Source organism: Schistocerca serialis, chromosome 4 (assembly GCF_023864345.2).
Source record: "Schistocerca serialis cubense isolate TAMUIC-IGC-003099 chromosome 4, iqSchSeri2.2, whole genome shotgun sequence".
NCBI lineage: Eukaryota > Metazoa > Arthropoda > Insecta > Orthoptera > Acrididae > Schistocerca > Schistocerca serialis.
In genome coordinates, this window is record NC_064641.1 from 303,104,669 (window position 1) to 303,123,548 (window position 18,880).

The 18,880-nt window shown below is 40.7% G+C and overlaps 1 protein-coding gene across 4 annotated transcripts in view; it reads left to right on the forward strand.

The window, feature by feature from the left end:
* LOC126473954 (protein pigeon) overlaps positions 1–18,880 on the forward strand; it is a 500,491-nt gene that overhangs the window by 372,116 nt on the left and 109,495 nt on the right. For all 4 annotated transcript variants that reach the window (XM_050101320.1, XM_050101319.1, XM_050101322.1 and 1 more), the window contains one exon: positions 4,947–5,126. In XM_050101320.1, the coding sequence (XP_049957277.1) occupies positions 4,947–5,126 (180 nt within the window). The remainder of the gene's footprint in view (positions 1–4,946; positions 5,127–18,880) is intronic.

Genomic DNA, 18,880 nt, shown 5'->3' on the forward strand with positions numbered 1-18,880 from the left:
CACTATCATCAATTCTCAGACGTATCTTCAGTTGGGTTCTCCAATCCTGTCACCCTGTCACTAGGCAATTACGGACTTACAATAAACAGATTTCTCTCTTGGGACAATTTGATGCTGAGGTATCTTACAAATTTGTCGTTCGCACTGTTCCCATATTTGTGGTCGACCGTAGTAACGTGGAGAATCTTTTTGCTTTCAATGCCTTTTGCGTTTGTGGGTTCTCCATAGATGACTCTGTCAATATCGTCTCTGATGCTATTCCTTATGCTCAATTGGATTCCTTGTTGACAACATTTTCGTCCCTTTTTTCTCCTGGGTTAGGCCATGCAAACGACTTTGAAGCTCATATCATGCTCAAACCCACTGCTCGGCCTAAGTTTATTCGGGCTCTGCCCATTCCTGTGGCCCTTCGTGATCAGGTCAAACGGGAGCTGGATTGTCTCACTGCTTCAGGGGTCTTGCTTCCTGTCACTTCCAGTGAGTGGTCCTCTCCTGTCATTGTCGTTGCTAAGCCAAATGGTGATACTCGTCTCCGTGGTGATTTCAAAGCCACTGTAAATGCTCAATGCCTTATCGACACCTACCCTATGCCTCGACCTGAAGAATTGTTCACTAAACTTGCTGGAGGCCAGTATTTTTCTAAACTTGATCTGTCAGAAGCTTATCAGCAACTTCCTCTCGACGCTGCTTCCCGGCAGTTTCTGGTCCTTAACATGCCTTTTGGCCTCTATCAATACCAACGATTGCCATTCGGGGTTGCCAGCACCCCTGCTCGCTTTCAGTGATTCTTGGAACAATTATTGCTCACTATCCCTGGGTGTATAAATTACCAGGACGATATTGTTGTCACTGGCTCCACCACTGATGAACATCTTCAAAATCTCCACACACTTTTTCATGTCTTTCAGACTGCTGGTCTTAAGTGCAATTTTCAGAAATCAAAATTTTTTCAGGCATCTATCACGTACTTGGGGTTTCAACTCTCTCAGGATGGTATTCGTCCGCTTCAGCAAACTGTCACTGCGATCGATGACCTTCCTCGCCCTACATCTGTTAAGGAACTTCAGGCCTTCTTGGGGAAAATAGCATACTATCACAAGTTTTTACCATCTGCTGCTTCAGTGGCTCAGCCGTTGCATTGCCTGATGCATAAAAACATGCCTTTTCACTGGTCTGCGTCATGTGATGCAGCTTTCCAGAAATTGAGGACTATGCTGAAACAGGCCCCGTGCCTGGCTACTTATTGACCTGGCCAACATCTTGTTCTTGCCACGGACGCCTCTCAATACAGGGTCGGTGCAGCCTTGTGCATCGTTTTTCTGACAGTTCTGAACAACCCATTGCTTATGCCTCCAAAACACTCACGGATGCCCAACAAAAGTATTCTCAAATTGAAAAAGAAGCTTTGGCCATTATTTATGCTCTTCATAAGTTTGGTGTTTTTCTCTATGTATCCAAATTTCATCTTGTTACGGATCACAAACCACTTGTTTCCTTGTTTCATCCATCAACGCCACTTCCCAACAAGGCTGCACACCGCCTCCAGCATTGGGCTCTTTACTTGTCTCGTTTCAATTATGAGATTCATTTCCGGCTGAGGGCTCAACATGAACATTGATGCACTGACTCGCCTTCCCATGGGTCTTGATCTGGCATTCGATAGGGATGAACTTTTGTGTTTCCACCTGGATATTGCCGATCAGCGGGTTGTGGACGGGTTCCCCGTCACCGGGGATCGGCTGGCAGCTGCTACGGGTTCTGACCCTACCCTCTCCCAGGTTTTACGTTGTATACAGAAGGGTTGGCCAGATCGTCCGTCCGCTAAGACTTCTGATGCGTTGCGGAACTACTACGCTTTGCGTTACCGCCTCATGGCTAGGGATGGTGTTATCCTCCTTTCCACCGAAAATGCTTCACGGCATGTTGTGGTACCTGGGTCTTTGTGTGCTTCGGTCTTGCGCCTCCTTCACCAAGGGCACTGGGGTGTCTCTTGCACAAAATCTCTGGCAAGGTGTCATGTGTACTGGCCGAGCATTGACTCTGAAATCACACACATGGTCGCTGCCTGCGGCCCTTGTGTGTCACAGGCTGCCGCCCCGAAGTCATCTTTATAACCGTGGCCTTCGCCTGAGAAGCCCTGGGAGCATATTCATGCTGACTTCGCGGGACCTTTTTTAGGTACTTATTGGCTTCTCGTTATTGACGCCTACTCTAACTTTCCTTTCATTGTCTGTTGCACATCGCCTACCACCGCGGCAACCACCAATACTCTAGCTCGCATTTTCTCTTTGGAAGGCCTTCCCTCTACTCTTGTTACTGATAATGGTCCACAATTTGCCTCTTCCGATTTTGTGGATTTTTGTGTCCGTCATGGCGTCATGTATGTCACGGCCCCTCCATTCCATACACAGTCAAACGGTGAGGCTGAATGACTGGTCCGCACATTTAAGGCTCAGATGAGGAAACTCCTTACTTCTTCTGCTGCTGATGATGCTCTTCTCCAGTTTCTGGCTTCTTACCGTTTCACCCCCATGGGCGACCACAGCCCGGCTGAGCTCTTACTGGGCCGACAGCCCTGCACACTACTTCATTTTCTGCGGCCTTCCACCTCATGGCCGTGGGTGCCTTCACTTGGCCAGTTCACCGTCTAAGACCTTGTATGGGTACGGGGATATGGCAGGCGGCCAAACTGGAGTCCTGGCCGCATCTTACGACACCGTGGCCAACGCCTGTATGAAATCCAGATGGACACGAATGTTGCAGTGTGTCATTCGGACAAGCTTCAGCCTCGTGTGCTGGCAACGCCTGTTCCAGATTACGCTATACCACCTTCGGCTCTACCTGACACTTGGCATACTGGAATCTCTCATTACTCACAACGCAGTCCTCTCACCATCATATCAGTGCCAGCACAAGAACTGACACCACCAGGACACATGCCCATGCAGGAACCAAATGACCATCATCTGTCGGAGCAATTCTACTCGCCTCCTTCTCCTATGGACGTGGACACATCGCCCATGTCTCCTGTTATAACAACCGGACTTGCCGCAATGGGCAGATTGGTGCACGGGTCCCCAGCAGGTTCGACCCCCATGTCTCCTGTCATCTCGACCCGTTATCATCGGGGACACTTCCGTCCTTACGGGAAGCCTCCTCCTTGAGACTTTACGGCCATTCAAACAACACTTATAGACATTAGTAATCTACAGGTCACCTCCATCAAGACCTGTGCAAAAACTTCAGAGGGGGAAAAAGTGTTGTGACTCGCCGATCTTTCAAAGTGCCGCCGCGCAGTTACGCGCATCCTCTACATGAAGCGCTGTCTGCCAGCCATGCAGCAGCAGCGCCACCAAGCAGCCGGCCAGCCTGCGACCGCTAGACTCGGACTCAGTTATGATTTGACTTTAAAGTGTACACATGTCTTACTCTGTTTACTTGATCTGTGATTTTCATGTATTGTGTCTTCCTTGAAATATATTTGTTCAACTTGAAGTTATAACGTGTAGCACAAGAGATTGGACTTACAGTCAACAGGAAATTGGCGGCTCCATCATGACAATGCTCTGGCACATTCCTCACACTATATTTTGACTTTTTTTTTTTTTTTTTTACAAAAAACCAGATTCCTGTGCTTCAAGAAGCTCCTTACACTCCTGATTTGGCTGCTGCAACTTCTGGCTATTTCCCAAACTTAAGACACCATTAAATGAATGCGATTTCAGACAAAAGAAGACATTATGACACCAATAATAGCTGACCTAAACTCCATTCCAAAAGAGGCTTTTTTGGCATTCTTGCAGCAATAGTGGCACCACTGGGAGAAATGTGTGGAGCCCCAAGGGAACTACTTTCAGGGTGATTAGCAGTCCAATGCTCCAGGTAAGCCAGGTTCCCCCCGCCCCCAGCCAAAAGTTGGATACTGTTCTAACAGACATCGTATACTATGTAATTTCTAAATGTTCAAAGTTCCTACTTGAGATATGACACTACTGCCTCTTTATGTAGTTTACTGAACACCTAATTCCTCCTACTTGTTTTAGTTACCCTTTGTACTTCATAATCATTGTTGCTTCAATGGCCTTATGTTTGCTGATGCCAGCCAGGTCTAATGTTGCCATTGGATATAATTTATTTCCATCATGAGTGAGCATCTAAACTATTTATGGTTTGCAGGTAAAGCATTTAGTGTTTTTCTGCAGGATGTCTTGTTTTGTCCACCATTTACAAAACTCTTATTATCCAAATTCAAATAATGATGATATGATTGGGGAACATAGGCATTAGTGAGTTGAAGGTTTCTCTGAATTTTTTGCTTGCATCTGGGATTGTGAGTCTGTTGGTCTGCAGAATGACCTCATTATAAGTTTATGTCCATCCTTGATATTGAATCTTAGCTAAACAATCTCAATCAAAGCTCCAGTTTCTATTTTAGTAAATTTGATTTTGTTATGTACTGCAAAATCACACTACATCTCCATATTTTGTTGATTTGTTAGCAGCACAGTGATACTCATTCAACTCTAGAGGCAACACTACACGTAAGATTATGTACTGCACAGAGGCTTATTGTTACAATTCCATGAATACACATTTCAAATGAGTGCTCCCGCATACACTCTATGAAATAACCAATGCTTAACAATAAATAACAGATATCACCACATTCCAACTATCACATTCATGCATTGTTACTGTTATTTGCTTTCATTGCATCTCCAAAGAGCCAATAACTCATATTGTTGAATTATTGTGTGATTGTTTTTTGCACATAAAGATTATGCCTGCTTTCCCCCTTTTTATAAAGGTCTCATTGGGGATGCGCATTTTTGAGGATATGTTTGAATTCAAACAAACCTGTGTATTAACATCTTACAGTGTGAATGACACTCTCATTTAAAAGGCAGCTTTGAAACTGTATTTATCCTTGTTATGATGTATTGCAGCCAGAAGCATTATCACGTTCCAGTACACCACTATCTCCTGGTGCTAGCTTGGTTGGCTCAGGTGCAATTGCAGATATGGCTGCAATAGCAGGCAATAGAAAAGGTGGTTTTGCTGACATGCTGCCCTTCTGTGAAGTAGAAAGCTGCACAGCAAGTAAACAGGAACACGTAATTTCTGTTGTAAGTATTTGCTTTAATTTAAATTCATAGATATTACCATACATTCTGTCTTCCCATTTATAACATCCTTTTAATTCCTGTAGTATTTTATGATCATAGATACCATTAACAAGCTCTCTAATTAAAGAATTGGCTTTGTCACATCACACTATCCAGGCTTACCTTTTTGTTTATTCTGTGATGCGTGAAAACTATAAACAGGTCTGCACACTACCATGTAAGACCACTACAGCCCACATTTTTCTGTTATACATATTCTGCAGCAAATTATGTTTACCAACACAGTTTGGCTGGATGACAGTCAAAAAGTCTTGCATTCGGCTGTCTTCTCTAGTGGAAAGAAGTTAAACTCACAAGGTTAAGATCAGAGCTATAGTGACTGCATTTAAGATTTTGATACTTAATTGTGTCAGTGCATGTGGTGTATAATATTAACCCTTCTCAGAGGTGAAAGGGGGAGGGGAGAAGTTAATAAACTGTGACCTCCTTTCCCCTTCCTAGAACTGAACCATCGATCTGTGCCTGCTAGAAAGGGAGGAGAAAGATAGGAAGGATTATGGATAAATGCTATACATCAACAAACAGTTTAAATTTTGTAGCTACTCATTTATGTGGTTTGTTGCGCACACACACACACACACACACACACACACACACACACACACACCCGTCCCCTTGACAAAGTTCTACTCCATACAAGATTATATATATAGAGTAGGACTTTGTCAAGCAGATATCTTTTGGGTTTGTGTTTGAAGTTAATAAGTTAATTTTACCATGTATTAAATTCTTGGGAAGATGGGCAAAGATTTTTTATGACTGAATACCGGAATCACGCGCGCGAGTGTATACCTGTCCTTGTTTCTCCCTAAGGTAAGTCTTTCCGCTCCCGGGATTGGAATGACTCCTTACCCTCTCCCTTAAAACCCACATCCTTTCGTCTTTCCCTTTCCCTCTCCTTCCCTCTTTGGGTTGTGAAAGCTTGAAATTTGTGTGTGTGTGTGTGTTTGTGTTTTTTATTGTGTCTATCTACCAGCACTTTCTCGTTTGGTAAGTCACAGCATCTATGTTTTTTTTTTTTTCATGTGTGTCTGCTTGTGTCTGTATATGTGCAGATGGATATGTGTGTGTGTGCGAGTGTATACCTGTCCCTTTTCCCGCCAAGGTAAGTCTTTCCACTCCCGGGATTGGAATGACTCCTTACCCTCTCCCTTAAAACCCACATCCTTTCATCTTTCCCCCTCTTTCCCTCTTTCCTGATGAAGCGACCTTGTGTTGCGAAAGCTCGAAATTTGTGTGTGTGTTTGTGTTTGTTATTGTTTCTCTCAACGTACAATGTACCAATGCTTTCGTTTGGCAAGTTACAGAATCTTTGTTTTCAGATGATGAGACTTACCAAACAAAAGAGCTGCCAGGTCGATAGACACACAAACCAACACAAACATACACACAAAATTCTAGCTTTCGCAACCAACGGTTGCTAAGTCAGGAAAGAGGGAAGGAGAGGGAAAGACGAAAGGATGTGGGTTTTAAGGGAGAGGGTAAGGAGTCATTCCAATCCCGAGAGCGGAAAGACTTACCTAAGGGGGAAAAAAGGACGGGTATACACTCGCGCGCACGCACACATCTCCATCCGCACATACACAGACACAAGCAGACATTTGTAAAGGCAAAGAGTTTGGGCAGAGATGTCAATCGAGGCGGAAGTAAAGAGGCAAAGATGTTGTTGAAAGACAGGTGAGGTATGAGCGGCGGCAACTTGAAATTAGCTGAGGTTGAGGCCTGGCAGATAACGAGATGAGAGGATATACTGAAGGGCAAGTTCCCATCTCCGGAGTTCTGACAGGTTGGTGTTAGTGGGAAGTATCCAGATAACCCGGACGGTGTAACACTGTGCCACTGAACCATTACACCAACAACCTGAAAACAGCTTTCGCATCCCGCAACTACCCTCCCGACCTGGTACAGAAGCAAATAACCAGAGCCACTTACTCATCCTCTCAAACCCAGAAACTCCCACAGAAGAACCCCAAAAGTGCCCCACTTGTGACAGGATACTTTCCGGGACTGGATCAGACTCTGAATGTGGCTCTCCAGCAGGGATACGACTTCCTCAAATCCTGCCCTGAAATGAGATCCATCCTTCATGAAATCTTCCCCACTCCACCAAGAGTGTCTTTCCACCACCCACCTAACCTTCGTAACCTCTTAGTTCATCCCTATGAAATCCCCAAACCTTCTTCCCCACCCTCTGGCTCCTACCCTTGTAACCGTCCCCCCGGTGTAAAACCTGTCCCATGCACCCTCCCACCACCACCACCACCACCACCACCACCTCCAGTCCTGTAACCCAGAAGGTGTACACGATCAAAGGCAGAGCCACGTGTGAAAGCACCCACGTGATTTACCAACTGACCTGCCTACACTGTGACGCATTCTATGTGGGAATGACCAGCAACAAACTGTCCATTCGCATGAATGGACACAGGCAGACAGTGTTTGTTGGTAATGAGGATCACCCTGTGGCTAAACATGCCTTGGTGCACGGCCAGCACATCTTGGCACAGTGTTACACCGTCCGGGTTATCTGGATACTTCCCACTAACACCAACCTATCTGAACTCCGGAGATGGGAACTTGCTCTTCAATATATCCTCTCTTCCCGTTATCCACCAGGCCTCAATCTCTGCTAATTTCAAGTTGCCACCACTCATACCTCACCTGTCATTCAACAACATCTTTTCCTCTGCACTTCCGCCTCGACTGACATCTCTGCCCAAACTCTTTGCCTTTTAATATGTCTGCTTGTGTCTGTATATGTGTGGATGGATGTGTGTGTGTGTGTGTGTGTGTGTGTGTGTGTGTGTGTGTGTGTGTGTGCGCGCGCGCGCGCGCGACTGTATACCTGTCCTTTTTTTCCCCCCTAAGGTAAGTCTTTCCGCTCCCGGGATTGGGATGACTCCTTACCCTCTCCCTTAAAACCCACATCCTGTCGTCTTTCCCTCTCCCCCCCTCTTTCCTGATGAGGCAACAGTTTGTTGCTAAAGCTTGAATTTCATGTGTATGTTTGTGTTTGTTTGTGTGTCTATTGACCTGCCAGCACTTTCGTTCGGTAAGTCACATCATCTGTGTTTTTAGATATATTTTTCCCACGTGGAATGTTTCCCTATCAAACATGAAGAGATGCTGGTGGCTTGCAGCTGTCAGTGTATCTTCGATTACTATGACAGGTCCCATGCAAGCATAGGAGAATGTTTCCCATAGTATAATACTTCTCCCACCAGCTTGCATCCATGATGTGCTGCATGTTTTGAGCCAGCATTCACCTCAATGGTGGTGTTAATGGAGGTGACCAGTAACCTAATGTAGGAAAAATGTGACTCACCCAAAGAGCTAACATGTTTTCATTGATCGACAGTTGGATCCCAAAGGCTCCTTGCCCATTGCAATCATAATTGACAATGCCTTATGTAGGGGTGGTCCACTGTGGAGCTCCATGTTCTACAATGTATGGTGAACAGTGTGCTCTGAAACAGTTGTGCGTGCTCCAGTATTGCACTCTTTCAGCAGAGATGCTACAAATCGTCATCTGTCCTACTTTACAGAGCAGACACTCCTCTTAACCCCATGTTCTGTGAAGAGCCATGGACATCCAACCATTTAGCACCTAGTGGCAGTCTCACTGTCCTCTTACCTCTTTCCGTAGATGCTCATGACAGAAGCATGTGTATATTTTACCAGCTTTGCTGTTTTCTCTGTAATAACAATCTGCCCTTTGTAAAAATTGCGTATTGCCAAGGATTTCCTCAGTTGCAGCCCATAGAGTGATCCACCATTCGCGTGTGCTCTGCTTATGTACTTTTGTTACCATGTCATGTGCCCACAATGCCACCAGGCAGCATCCAATGCTGGAGTGGGTGGTGGTCATAATGTTTTGGCTTATCAGTATATGCCCTTTTGGGTCGTAATGATCCTAATTACATTTAGAGCATCATACTGATAAATTATTAAAAGCTACTATAATTTTAAATTTAGGTTATGTTTCCTTGTTTGTGGCTATATTTGCTCCAGGATTATACGGTTTCAACAGTATTTCCAACAGAACTCTTATAGGTGGTAGCTTGTCATTTGCTCTTTGATCAGATTTGTGATAGAAGTGTTTCACATGCAAGTTGCAACAGAATTGTTTTTATGACATTACAGCAGGAAAAATGGCTCTACCTGCTTCTGGTTTCCATAGACTGTTTGTTGATTCACTATACAATTTATACACACCAGACAGTAACAACAAACCAGTGTGGGCTTCAAGTGTAATTTGATCTGATTTGCCCTAGATGCCACCATAAACCTTTTGACACTCAATATTAGTATTTTCCACCACATTATCCTGAACATCATTTTTATTTATTTATTTATTTATTTGTATACTTGTTCCATAGATCTGTACATGTGAGCAAGTCACTCAGATGTGGAACGTGTCAATATACATAATAAAATACATAGAATAAAGACAGTGTTATAGTATTAATAACAGTGCACAAAAGTCATACTTATTAGCTTAAAAACTAGTCAACATAAATGTGAAGATAGCAGTTTCATATTTAGGGCATTATTGCATTTATTTTAACCTTGAACAGTAATCAAAACTTCCCCCTTTGGGTTTAAAAGTGACCCAAAAATGGAAATGAGAAAAACAGGAATTTTTACATTAGGGCATTATTACATTAGTTTAACAGTAAACAGTGTCAAAAAATTTAAAAATATCTTTCCAATCTGGGTTTTACTTATTTCTCTGAAAGAATTCCTCTAGTGAATAAAGTAAATAATTTTTCAAGCTATGTTTAAATACTGATGTACTACCCCTTATACTTTTGATGCTGTTGGGTAGGGAATTGAAAATTTTCGTTCCAGCGTTTCTGAATAAGTGTCAAGTTCTTTAACTCACAGTGGAAATCCTCTTTTCTTCTGGTGTTATGTTCATGATGTAGGCAATTTGTTTCGTACAGAGTCGGGTTATTTATTATGAAGCACATCAGTGAATATATGTACTGAGATGTTGCTGTCAGTATTTCAAGTCGTTTAAAAAGATTTCGACATGAGGTTTGTGGGGATACACCAAAAATGATTCTTATTGCTCTTTTTTGTGCTGTGAGGATTTTCTTTGCGGCAGGTGTATTGCCCCAGAAGATGATGCCATAACACGTGACTGAATGAAAATAGCCAAAGTAAGCTGACTTTGAGATGGTAATGTCATTGAAGTGTGACAAAATTCGTAAAGCAAATGTTGCCGACGTCAGCCATTTTAGTGTTTGTAGAACGTGATGTTCCGAGTTCAGCCTACTGTCCACATATACGCCTAGGAATTTTTATAAGTACACTTGTTTTATCATCTGATCATTCTGTGTGATAACTATTTCTTTTGGGTTTTTGTGGGTTGTCTGGAACTGGATAAAATTGTTTTTTTTTTTTTTTTTTTTTTTCAGATTTATTGAAAGGGAGTTAATACTAAACCAACCCAGAACTTCTTTAAGGATATCATTGACCTCGGATTCTAAGTCAGTAGTTGACACATTATCCACCACAATGCTCGTATCATCAGCGAACATTGTAAATTTACACTGCTTATTGATGGATAAAGGCAGGTCATTAACATATATGAGGAACAGCAAGGGCCCAACCACTGATCCCTGTGGCACTCCATGCTGCACAATTCCCCACTCAGAGTCCACTATATAGTGTGATACACTATCTGAAACATCTAGAATAATCTTCTGCTTCCTATTTTCGAGGTACGATTTTAACCAGTTCCCTACAGGTCCTGTAATTCCATAATGACAGGCCTTCTTGAAGAGTATCTGGTGATCTACACAGTCGAACGCCTTTGATAGGTTGCATAAGACACCAATTGGCAGCCTCTTGCTGTTTATAGACTCTAGAACATCATTTGTGAATGAGAAAATTGCGTTATCTATTGAAACTCCCTTTTGAAAACCAAACTGCTGACTGTTAATGATGTTCAGGTCACCAAGGTGTGCCACAATCCTGTTGTACAGAGCTTTTTCTAGGACTTTTGAAAATGTTGTTAATAGAGAGATAGGGCGATAGTTTGACACATTTGTAGCATCCCCTGCTTTGTACAGGGGCCTGACAACAGAGTATTTCATTCTGTCTGGAAACACTCCTTGTTGCATGGATGTGTTGCAGATGTGAGACAAAACTTCGGCCACTTCACTACAGCAAGCCTTCAACAGCTTGCTTGAAATATCGTCGATACCAGCAGAATGTTTATTTTTCAAAGACTGTATGATTTTTTTGACTTCATTGGCAGTAATGGGAAGCACACTTATTTGACTGAAAGGTTCTGGAAAATTATTTTTCATTATACAGGCAGCTTTACCTACAGAACCATGGCAACCTATCTGTGTTGGGACAGTTAAAAAATGTTGGTTAAAGATTTCAGCAATTTCCTCACTATTAGTTATCTCTGAGTTGTCAACAGTTAAAACAATATTTTTGTCTTTGGTGTAGTTTACAGTCCCTGTTTCTCTCTTTGTCACATTCCAGATTGTTTTAATTTTATTTTCAGAATTAGTAATTTCAGATGCTATACACATACTTTCAGAGTTTTTAATTACTTTGGCAAGAATTTTACAGTAGAGTTTATAATGTTTTAGCTGAGCAGGGTCTTTGATGCTATGTAGAGTTATCTTTTTCTCTGACAGGAAGCTATGATGCCCTTAGTGAGCCATGGTTTTTTTGCAGACCTAGCAGGTTGTACTCTGTATGACTTTTTTGGAAATACACTTTCAAAGGTACCTGCTATCTCATTTGTGAATAAATTGTATTTTGAATTAGCAGTTTCTGCTAGATAAACAGGTGTCCAGTCAGTATGCTGAAGACATGATCTGAACGTTTGAATAGCTTCCTCACTTATTTTCCTTACTGTTTTCCATCTAAGTGAGGTGTCACTCAGAGGAATTCCCAAGCCGTTGAAAGTAACTCGTTGTCCGTCATGGTCAGACAGACCATTTATAACCATTTCAATATTAATATGGTCGACTTCACTCTGATCAACAAAAACGTTATCAATGAGAGTACTGGAAGAGGTTGTGGTTCTGGTGGGCGAGCTAACCACGGGAACAAGGTTGTATGTGCCCATGAGATTTTCAAACTCCACCTTGCAGGGAGAATTAACCAAGAAATCTATGTTAAAATCCCCAACAACTACCATGCCCCTATTTTTTCTACTTAAGTACAACAAAAGAGTATCTAATTGTTTAACAAACACTTTAAAATTTCCAGATGGTGCCCTGTAAACTGCCACAACTGTTAATCTGGAGACAGTGTCTGGCACCTCTATAGCACATACTTCAAAATGTAGCTCAAAGCAGAATCTTTGTACATCTATTGCCGTGAACAAGACATTGTTTTTTACATATACAGCTACTCCTCCTTTGTCCATATAGTTCCTGCAATAAGACGTTGCTGAAACATAGTTGGGAATAGGGACGACTTCAATACCAGCAGTGATGTGGTGTTCTGTTAGACACAGAATGTGGGCACTGTTTATACCTTTTGTGTCTTCTATATTTGCTGTGAACTGATCCAGCTTGCAGTATACGCCTCTTATGTTCTGATGAAACACTGTTAACTTTTGTTTGTCTTTAATTGTATTGCTGTTTGAGTGAACTTTCGTTTGTGTATTAATTACTTGTTGCAGATTTTTGTTACTGGACCAAATCCTGCTAGAGTTGGCCCAGCTCACTAGTTTCCCTCGTTAGTTAGGGCTATGACTGGTCTGCTTTCATGATCGTTATTGTTTAGGCCTATTATTTCATGAAAAGCTTTTCCAATGTCTGCTGCTAGTTTATTTTTGCCAAACTGATTTAGATGTAGTCCATGCTTTGTGAAGCAGTGTCTCTCATACCTGTCCGTATCCAGTAATGTCACATTCGTAAACTTAGTGCAAAAGTGTTTCAGTTTACTATTCGTTAGGCGAATTTCTCTGTTCACACAAGACCAGTCTGCCAGGTCATATCTCGTGGGCACAGTTGTTAATATTATGTTTGCATGCTGTAATAACTGCAGCAATACGAGTAGCTTTTTCCATAAGAGGTTAAAAAGAGGATTTTATATCACTTACTCCAGGTACAAAATATCTTGTTGGACCAGGAATCATTTTTTATAACATTTGAACTGGATGGTCTTCTAGTTTGTGGGTAAGGTTCTAAGTTCCACAGATTTTTTTGTCTTTTGACCAAACCACTTGTGCTGGTTGCATGTTGCCATGTGAGGTATAAGTGTCTGAAGTGTCTTCTGACTTAAATGTAGGATGAATACTGTCATCACGGGTGTGATTTTCTTCTTCAGAAATATTCTTATTGCTGTCAGATGTATTTACTGATAATTTCAAGATATGCAAACTTGTGCCTTTTTTGGAGCGTAATAACTAGGATAAAAGGGTCCTGGTGTGGTAAGCGATTGAATGATGAACTAATTTTAATATTTAAATACATTCATAGAATAAAAATGCATACATTGGTACTTGAGCAATATACAGCTTCAACAAGTAGTAAGCAACTCTTGTCACTGAAGCTTTTTAAAATGCTGGCAGTTAATGCTCAAAGCCCCTGGCAGTTAATTTACTTGATTGACGCAGATGGTAACAGTAAAATTACCTAAGACAAGTTGTAACCATTAGTCTTTCCCTACATGGAAACCCAAGACAGGAAATATAATCAATAAAGATTGGGAACTAGCTCCTTAAAATGTCAAAATGATTTGAATATAATGAAGATAAACAGACGATAGTCACTGTAAGAAGTTAAAGAAAATTTAGATATCGATGTCGGACACTAGTCCCCACAAGTATTAAACAAATTTCCATACAGAAAAGATAAGTAGGACGTTAGCCCTTATTTGATTTGAAGTGATTTTGAAACAATTAACTGGTCTATAGAATATCACTTGCGTTTCAGTGTCTTTTACTTTCACTTTTAACAACCCCCTATTTACACATTTATATGGCCAGTGCACTATTGTTTAACTTTTGATAAGCCTCATTAATAGTTTGCCAGTGAACCTCCACATACTGCTACAATAGTTTTCTGTTGAACATCTACGAGCAGTAAAAACATAACCACATAGTTTCTAATGGTTTTTGGACGACAGGAGACAGTGTGGCACAGGGGTGCAAGACTCACACATGTCTCGCAGTTGACACACGTATTGTGTGCAGCCGATCTTCTTCTCAGGTCAGACGACTGCGTCGATCTTCACAAACTCTTCTTCTCAGAAGATTATAGCTGGTTAAGGAAATTTCAAAATATACTTCTTTTCTACTCCTGAAATGGTTCTGTACTCTCAGGATACTTTTGTTCAACTCTGTTATATTTTTGTCTCCACAATAAAACAACTACAAAAGTTTCACACAAGTGTTCACCTCTTGCGAATCAACCCCATCTTGGACCATTAGATACTAACAGATACAATTACAATATGTGTGGTATAATAACCACTACAAAACCAGTTCTTGCTTCTCGCAAGTCCAACACCAGAAAATCCAATGTAACTGTCTTTAGTTCAATACATAATTCATTTGTTCACAACAATACAATCATTACACCATCAAAGAATAGAGCATGCTTGCTCCTTGTACTGGACATACAGCTTCTATGGCGCATGCTGGAAACACTTGTCCATGCCAATCGACCGTCACTATTGCAGTATTCTCCCAATACACGTCCATCCAGCACACACAGAAATCGGCAGCCTCTCTTTATCTTTTAACACTGTTCTCTTTCTACTAATAACCGTGCATATTTTACCACAATTATAATACATGACCCTTTCAATCCATGTAGGAATTAGCTCTTTTCAATCTCCAAAAAATTTGTGGGTACCAAACCTCTGTTTTTTATTCCTCTCCCAGTCCTAAATTACAGGTGCACATAACTCATGAATACTATACTGCTCATTACTTATTGTAATCTGGAGGAACTCTGAGTAGAATAAAGTGGTCCCTTCTTCTGACACTTATAAATCTAAAATGTAAAAATGCTAGTGCTGCATAGAATTCAAACTTACCAGATTCATCCCTTTAAACGTGTGACTTCTGTCATGATATGTCCTTTTTACCTTTAGGAACAGTACCTACATCTTACATGGGTTGATCCTAGGAGTATCATTTCTCCTTCTGTTTTGGTAGGTACACCCCTTTCTTATTCCTATCCTCCTGTGGTACAGGTCAATCCCCTTCTTGGTGCCCCTGTCCGCTCAGTATAGGTCAGCCTTTCATAGGTCTGTTTATCCGCCCTTTTTCTTATCCAATAAATGTCAAGTGCACCCTCCGTATCCTTCTTGAGTAGGCCTCCTGGTTCATTGCCCTAGCATACATCTTTATGAATTCTATTCTTAAATATTCTCTGGTGAAATTACAAATCCACTTTACATTTCTATTCCACTTTCTAATACTTCATCTAATACCCTAGAATCCTCTTTCACTCCTCACTTTTACCATATAAACAGATATGATGTCCACACATAGTAGATGCTATGTCTACCTGTAGTTACCAACTCCCAGTAGATACTATGCCTTTTGTCAAAGGACGAGCACGGCACATGTAAATATTTATTTGAAAAATAACGATGCAGAACAGTCACATATCAACAATGTAATATGTACATCGAATCAGATGTACATATATTTTTATTCCCCTACATCCCTTGGCAGTTCTGGCATCACTTCAGGTTCCTAATTCATAATTCCTCTTTTTGTGCTTAAGTATATCTTTGTGTGTATGTAGATGTGTGTTTACATATCCTGATTCTTCGGCCTACTTACATGAAATAAGTTGAAGGTTATTGGAAACCATGGAAAATGAGGACTTCAGCTATAGAAATATATGCATATGGAAAGAGGGAAAGATAGACCGGTACTCAGATGAGAAGTAAGAAAGGAAAAAGTAGAACTGGTTTCTAAGATCGAAGAAGAGAAAGAAGGTAGCTACAAAGACAGGAAAACCCTTCCCCCCCCCCCCCCCCCCTTCCCAAGGATCCCTACTTTGCTGGTAATTTAGTGAGAAGCCATAGGAGGTATGATGTTAAATGTCTCCTACAGAACGGACATTCTCACCTTCACCTTTGAAGCCTCTGAAGAAAAATCGTAGTAACCCCTATGGGACAGCAAATGGTGAAGAATCAGTCACACTTGTCTGCGAGGGTTGTCTGAAAGGTATGATGTGTGTGTAGTGTTAGTCATGCTTTTACTTACACTAACCACCCCTTTCAAAATCGATAAAAACCCTCCCTTTGACATTACATCTCACAAAATTATACAATACAATAATATAGCTGTTTAGTCATTCACTTAACACTATATTTCATACACACGTATAGTACTCTGTTCAGTTTATCATGTCTATATATCACTTTGTTTGAATAATACCATGATGATATACATTTCACTCAATATTTTATTCATTTCAGTTCATGTCTAGAGATCACTGTTCATCTGTGATTCTCTTAAATTGGTCCTAATCTTGTAGTCATATCTGGTTTCCTATGTATTAAAATTATAGGATAGTTTAGCAATTTAAGAATTGATTACAGAATAGTTTAAGATTTGAAGGGAATTTGGTGCAGGAAAAAATAGTACAGAAGAAACAATGAGAACAACTAGGGATCCAACAGTTGTCACTCCGCCTGTTTACACAGAATGTTAACGTCCCTGGGGGATATACAACCTTATGTCATTTACATTGTATTTTCCTTTTTCTGATCCCATTAAAGGATCCATTAAAACTAAGGCTTTGAGATGTACCACCGTTTGCACTCGGTAAGGTCCCTCATACTGTTGAAAAAATTTATGTGTTTCTTTCTTCAGAGCAGAGCTCTGGAGATGCTGTTTTACTAAGACTAGGTATATTAGCACTATACTTAGGTTCAACAGCCTTCTCATTATATTTACTCACTTGTTGTTGTGCTCTTTCAACCAAGTTCTTAGAAGCTATTGTTTCATTAAGTTGGTAATCAACAGTAGGTTGTTCCGGCCAAGTAAAATATTTAATAAGGGGTTCTCCCACAAAGGGTTTACCTATTTCTTTCAAAGGAGTTAATCCAGTTGATAAATGTGGTAATTCATTTAAAATAAGCTCAAAGTATTTAACTTTTGTTGCCCATGACATATGTTTTTCTTGGCAGTATGTACGGCATAATTTCCCACTTTATTTCATAACCCTTTCACCTTGGTTAGCAGATGGATTATAGTTGGAGATTGATTCCTGAAGAATATCTTCCCACCCTAAGAATTCCTTAAAGTTGTTGCTAACAAATTGTGGTCCATTATCGGAGAGGAATCGTTTTGGTTTACCCACCTTGAGAAAGTATTGTTGCAGACAGTGTATCACTGTTGGTGTATTTGCTTTCTTAATAGGATACAACTTAACATACTTATATCAACACTCTATGAGAACAAAAATGCATGCCACTCCTCCTTTTCCTATCGGAATTGGTCTGAAGACGTCCACTGCTGTAAGATCGTGTAATATCTCAGGGATGATTGGATACATTTTGTATCTAACATGAGTGTTACTCTCTTTTACTTTCTGACAGGTTTCACAAGTTCTAATTAAAGATGCTACCTTATGTCCCAACTTGTGGGCTATACACTTATTTATTCCGAAGTGTCCATACCCTGTATGGACATACCACACAAATTCGTCCTCCATCAACTTCGGGATGCATGAATGCCACCATCAAGATGTTATACTGTCTCTCCAAAATAGATTTTGCCCTATAATTGTCCATTTCTCTGCTTAATTAGGAGGAAAAGATTTTCTATTACACATAGCATATATTTCTATAAAGTAGGAATCATGATGGATACTGCAGGTTATTCTTTGAGCCATTTCTTGTACCCTGTTGTGCGGATATTCTGTTGTCATAAAATTAATTGCAAAATTTACGCCAGGTCCTTCTGTACATTTTAAGTCTTTCATACCTACAGGTAATCTCAGGTACAGTATTTTCAGTCCCCTTTACATACTGTATTTTAATGTCATATTCCTGTAGGAACAACATCCACTGCATTAATCTACTAAGTAATAAGCGACTACTCATAAAAAAAGATAGAGCTTGATGATTTGTATATACATGGATCTCTAATCCCCATACAGTAGAGTCTTGATTATCCGACCTAAACCGGCCGCGGCAAGGTCAGATAAGTGGGGAGGTAAGATATAATGGAAAATAATACAAAAAAAACACAAAAATTAAACTAAAGTAGGCCAAATGAGCTTATACATTTAATACAATACAAATCAAATTAGACTGAATAGATATTTACTGTGTGAAGAAGTTAGTAATTGTCTTTTATTTGCCTGCTGTTTGTCGTTTTTTTGCCACTAAATCACGTAGTCTCTTAAGAAGTAAAACCTCGGTAGACAATGTTTCCTCCAGTTGCTCTACATATTTTAAAGCAGTTTCTAAGGCATTGTGTCCTTCGTTGTGAGAAATCTTGGGCGCACTTTCCTCCACTATATCTGCTTCTTTGTCTTCTTCCTTTTCGTTTACCATCTTGACTATTTCTTCATCTGTCACTTCAAATTCTTCATCTTGGACAATCCATTCATTTATGTCATCTTCTGTGGCGTCAGCACATCCCAGAACTTTTTGTAACAGTGAAAGCAGGGTATTATTTACTGGTTCGGTCTGCTACTGTAGATTTTCATCATCTGGAGAATTTTCTTGATTTT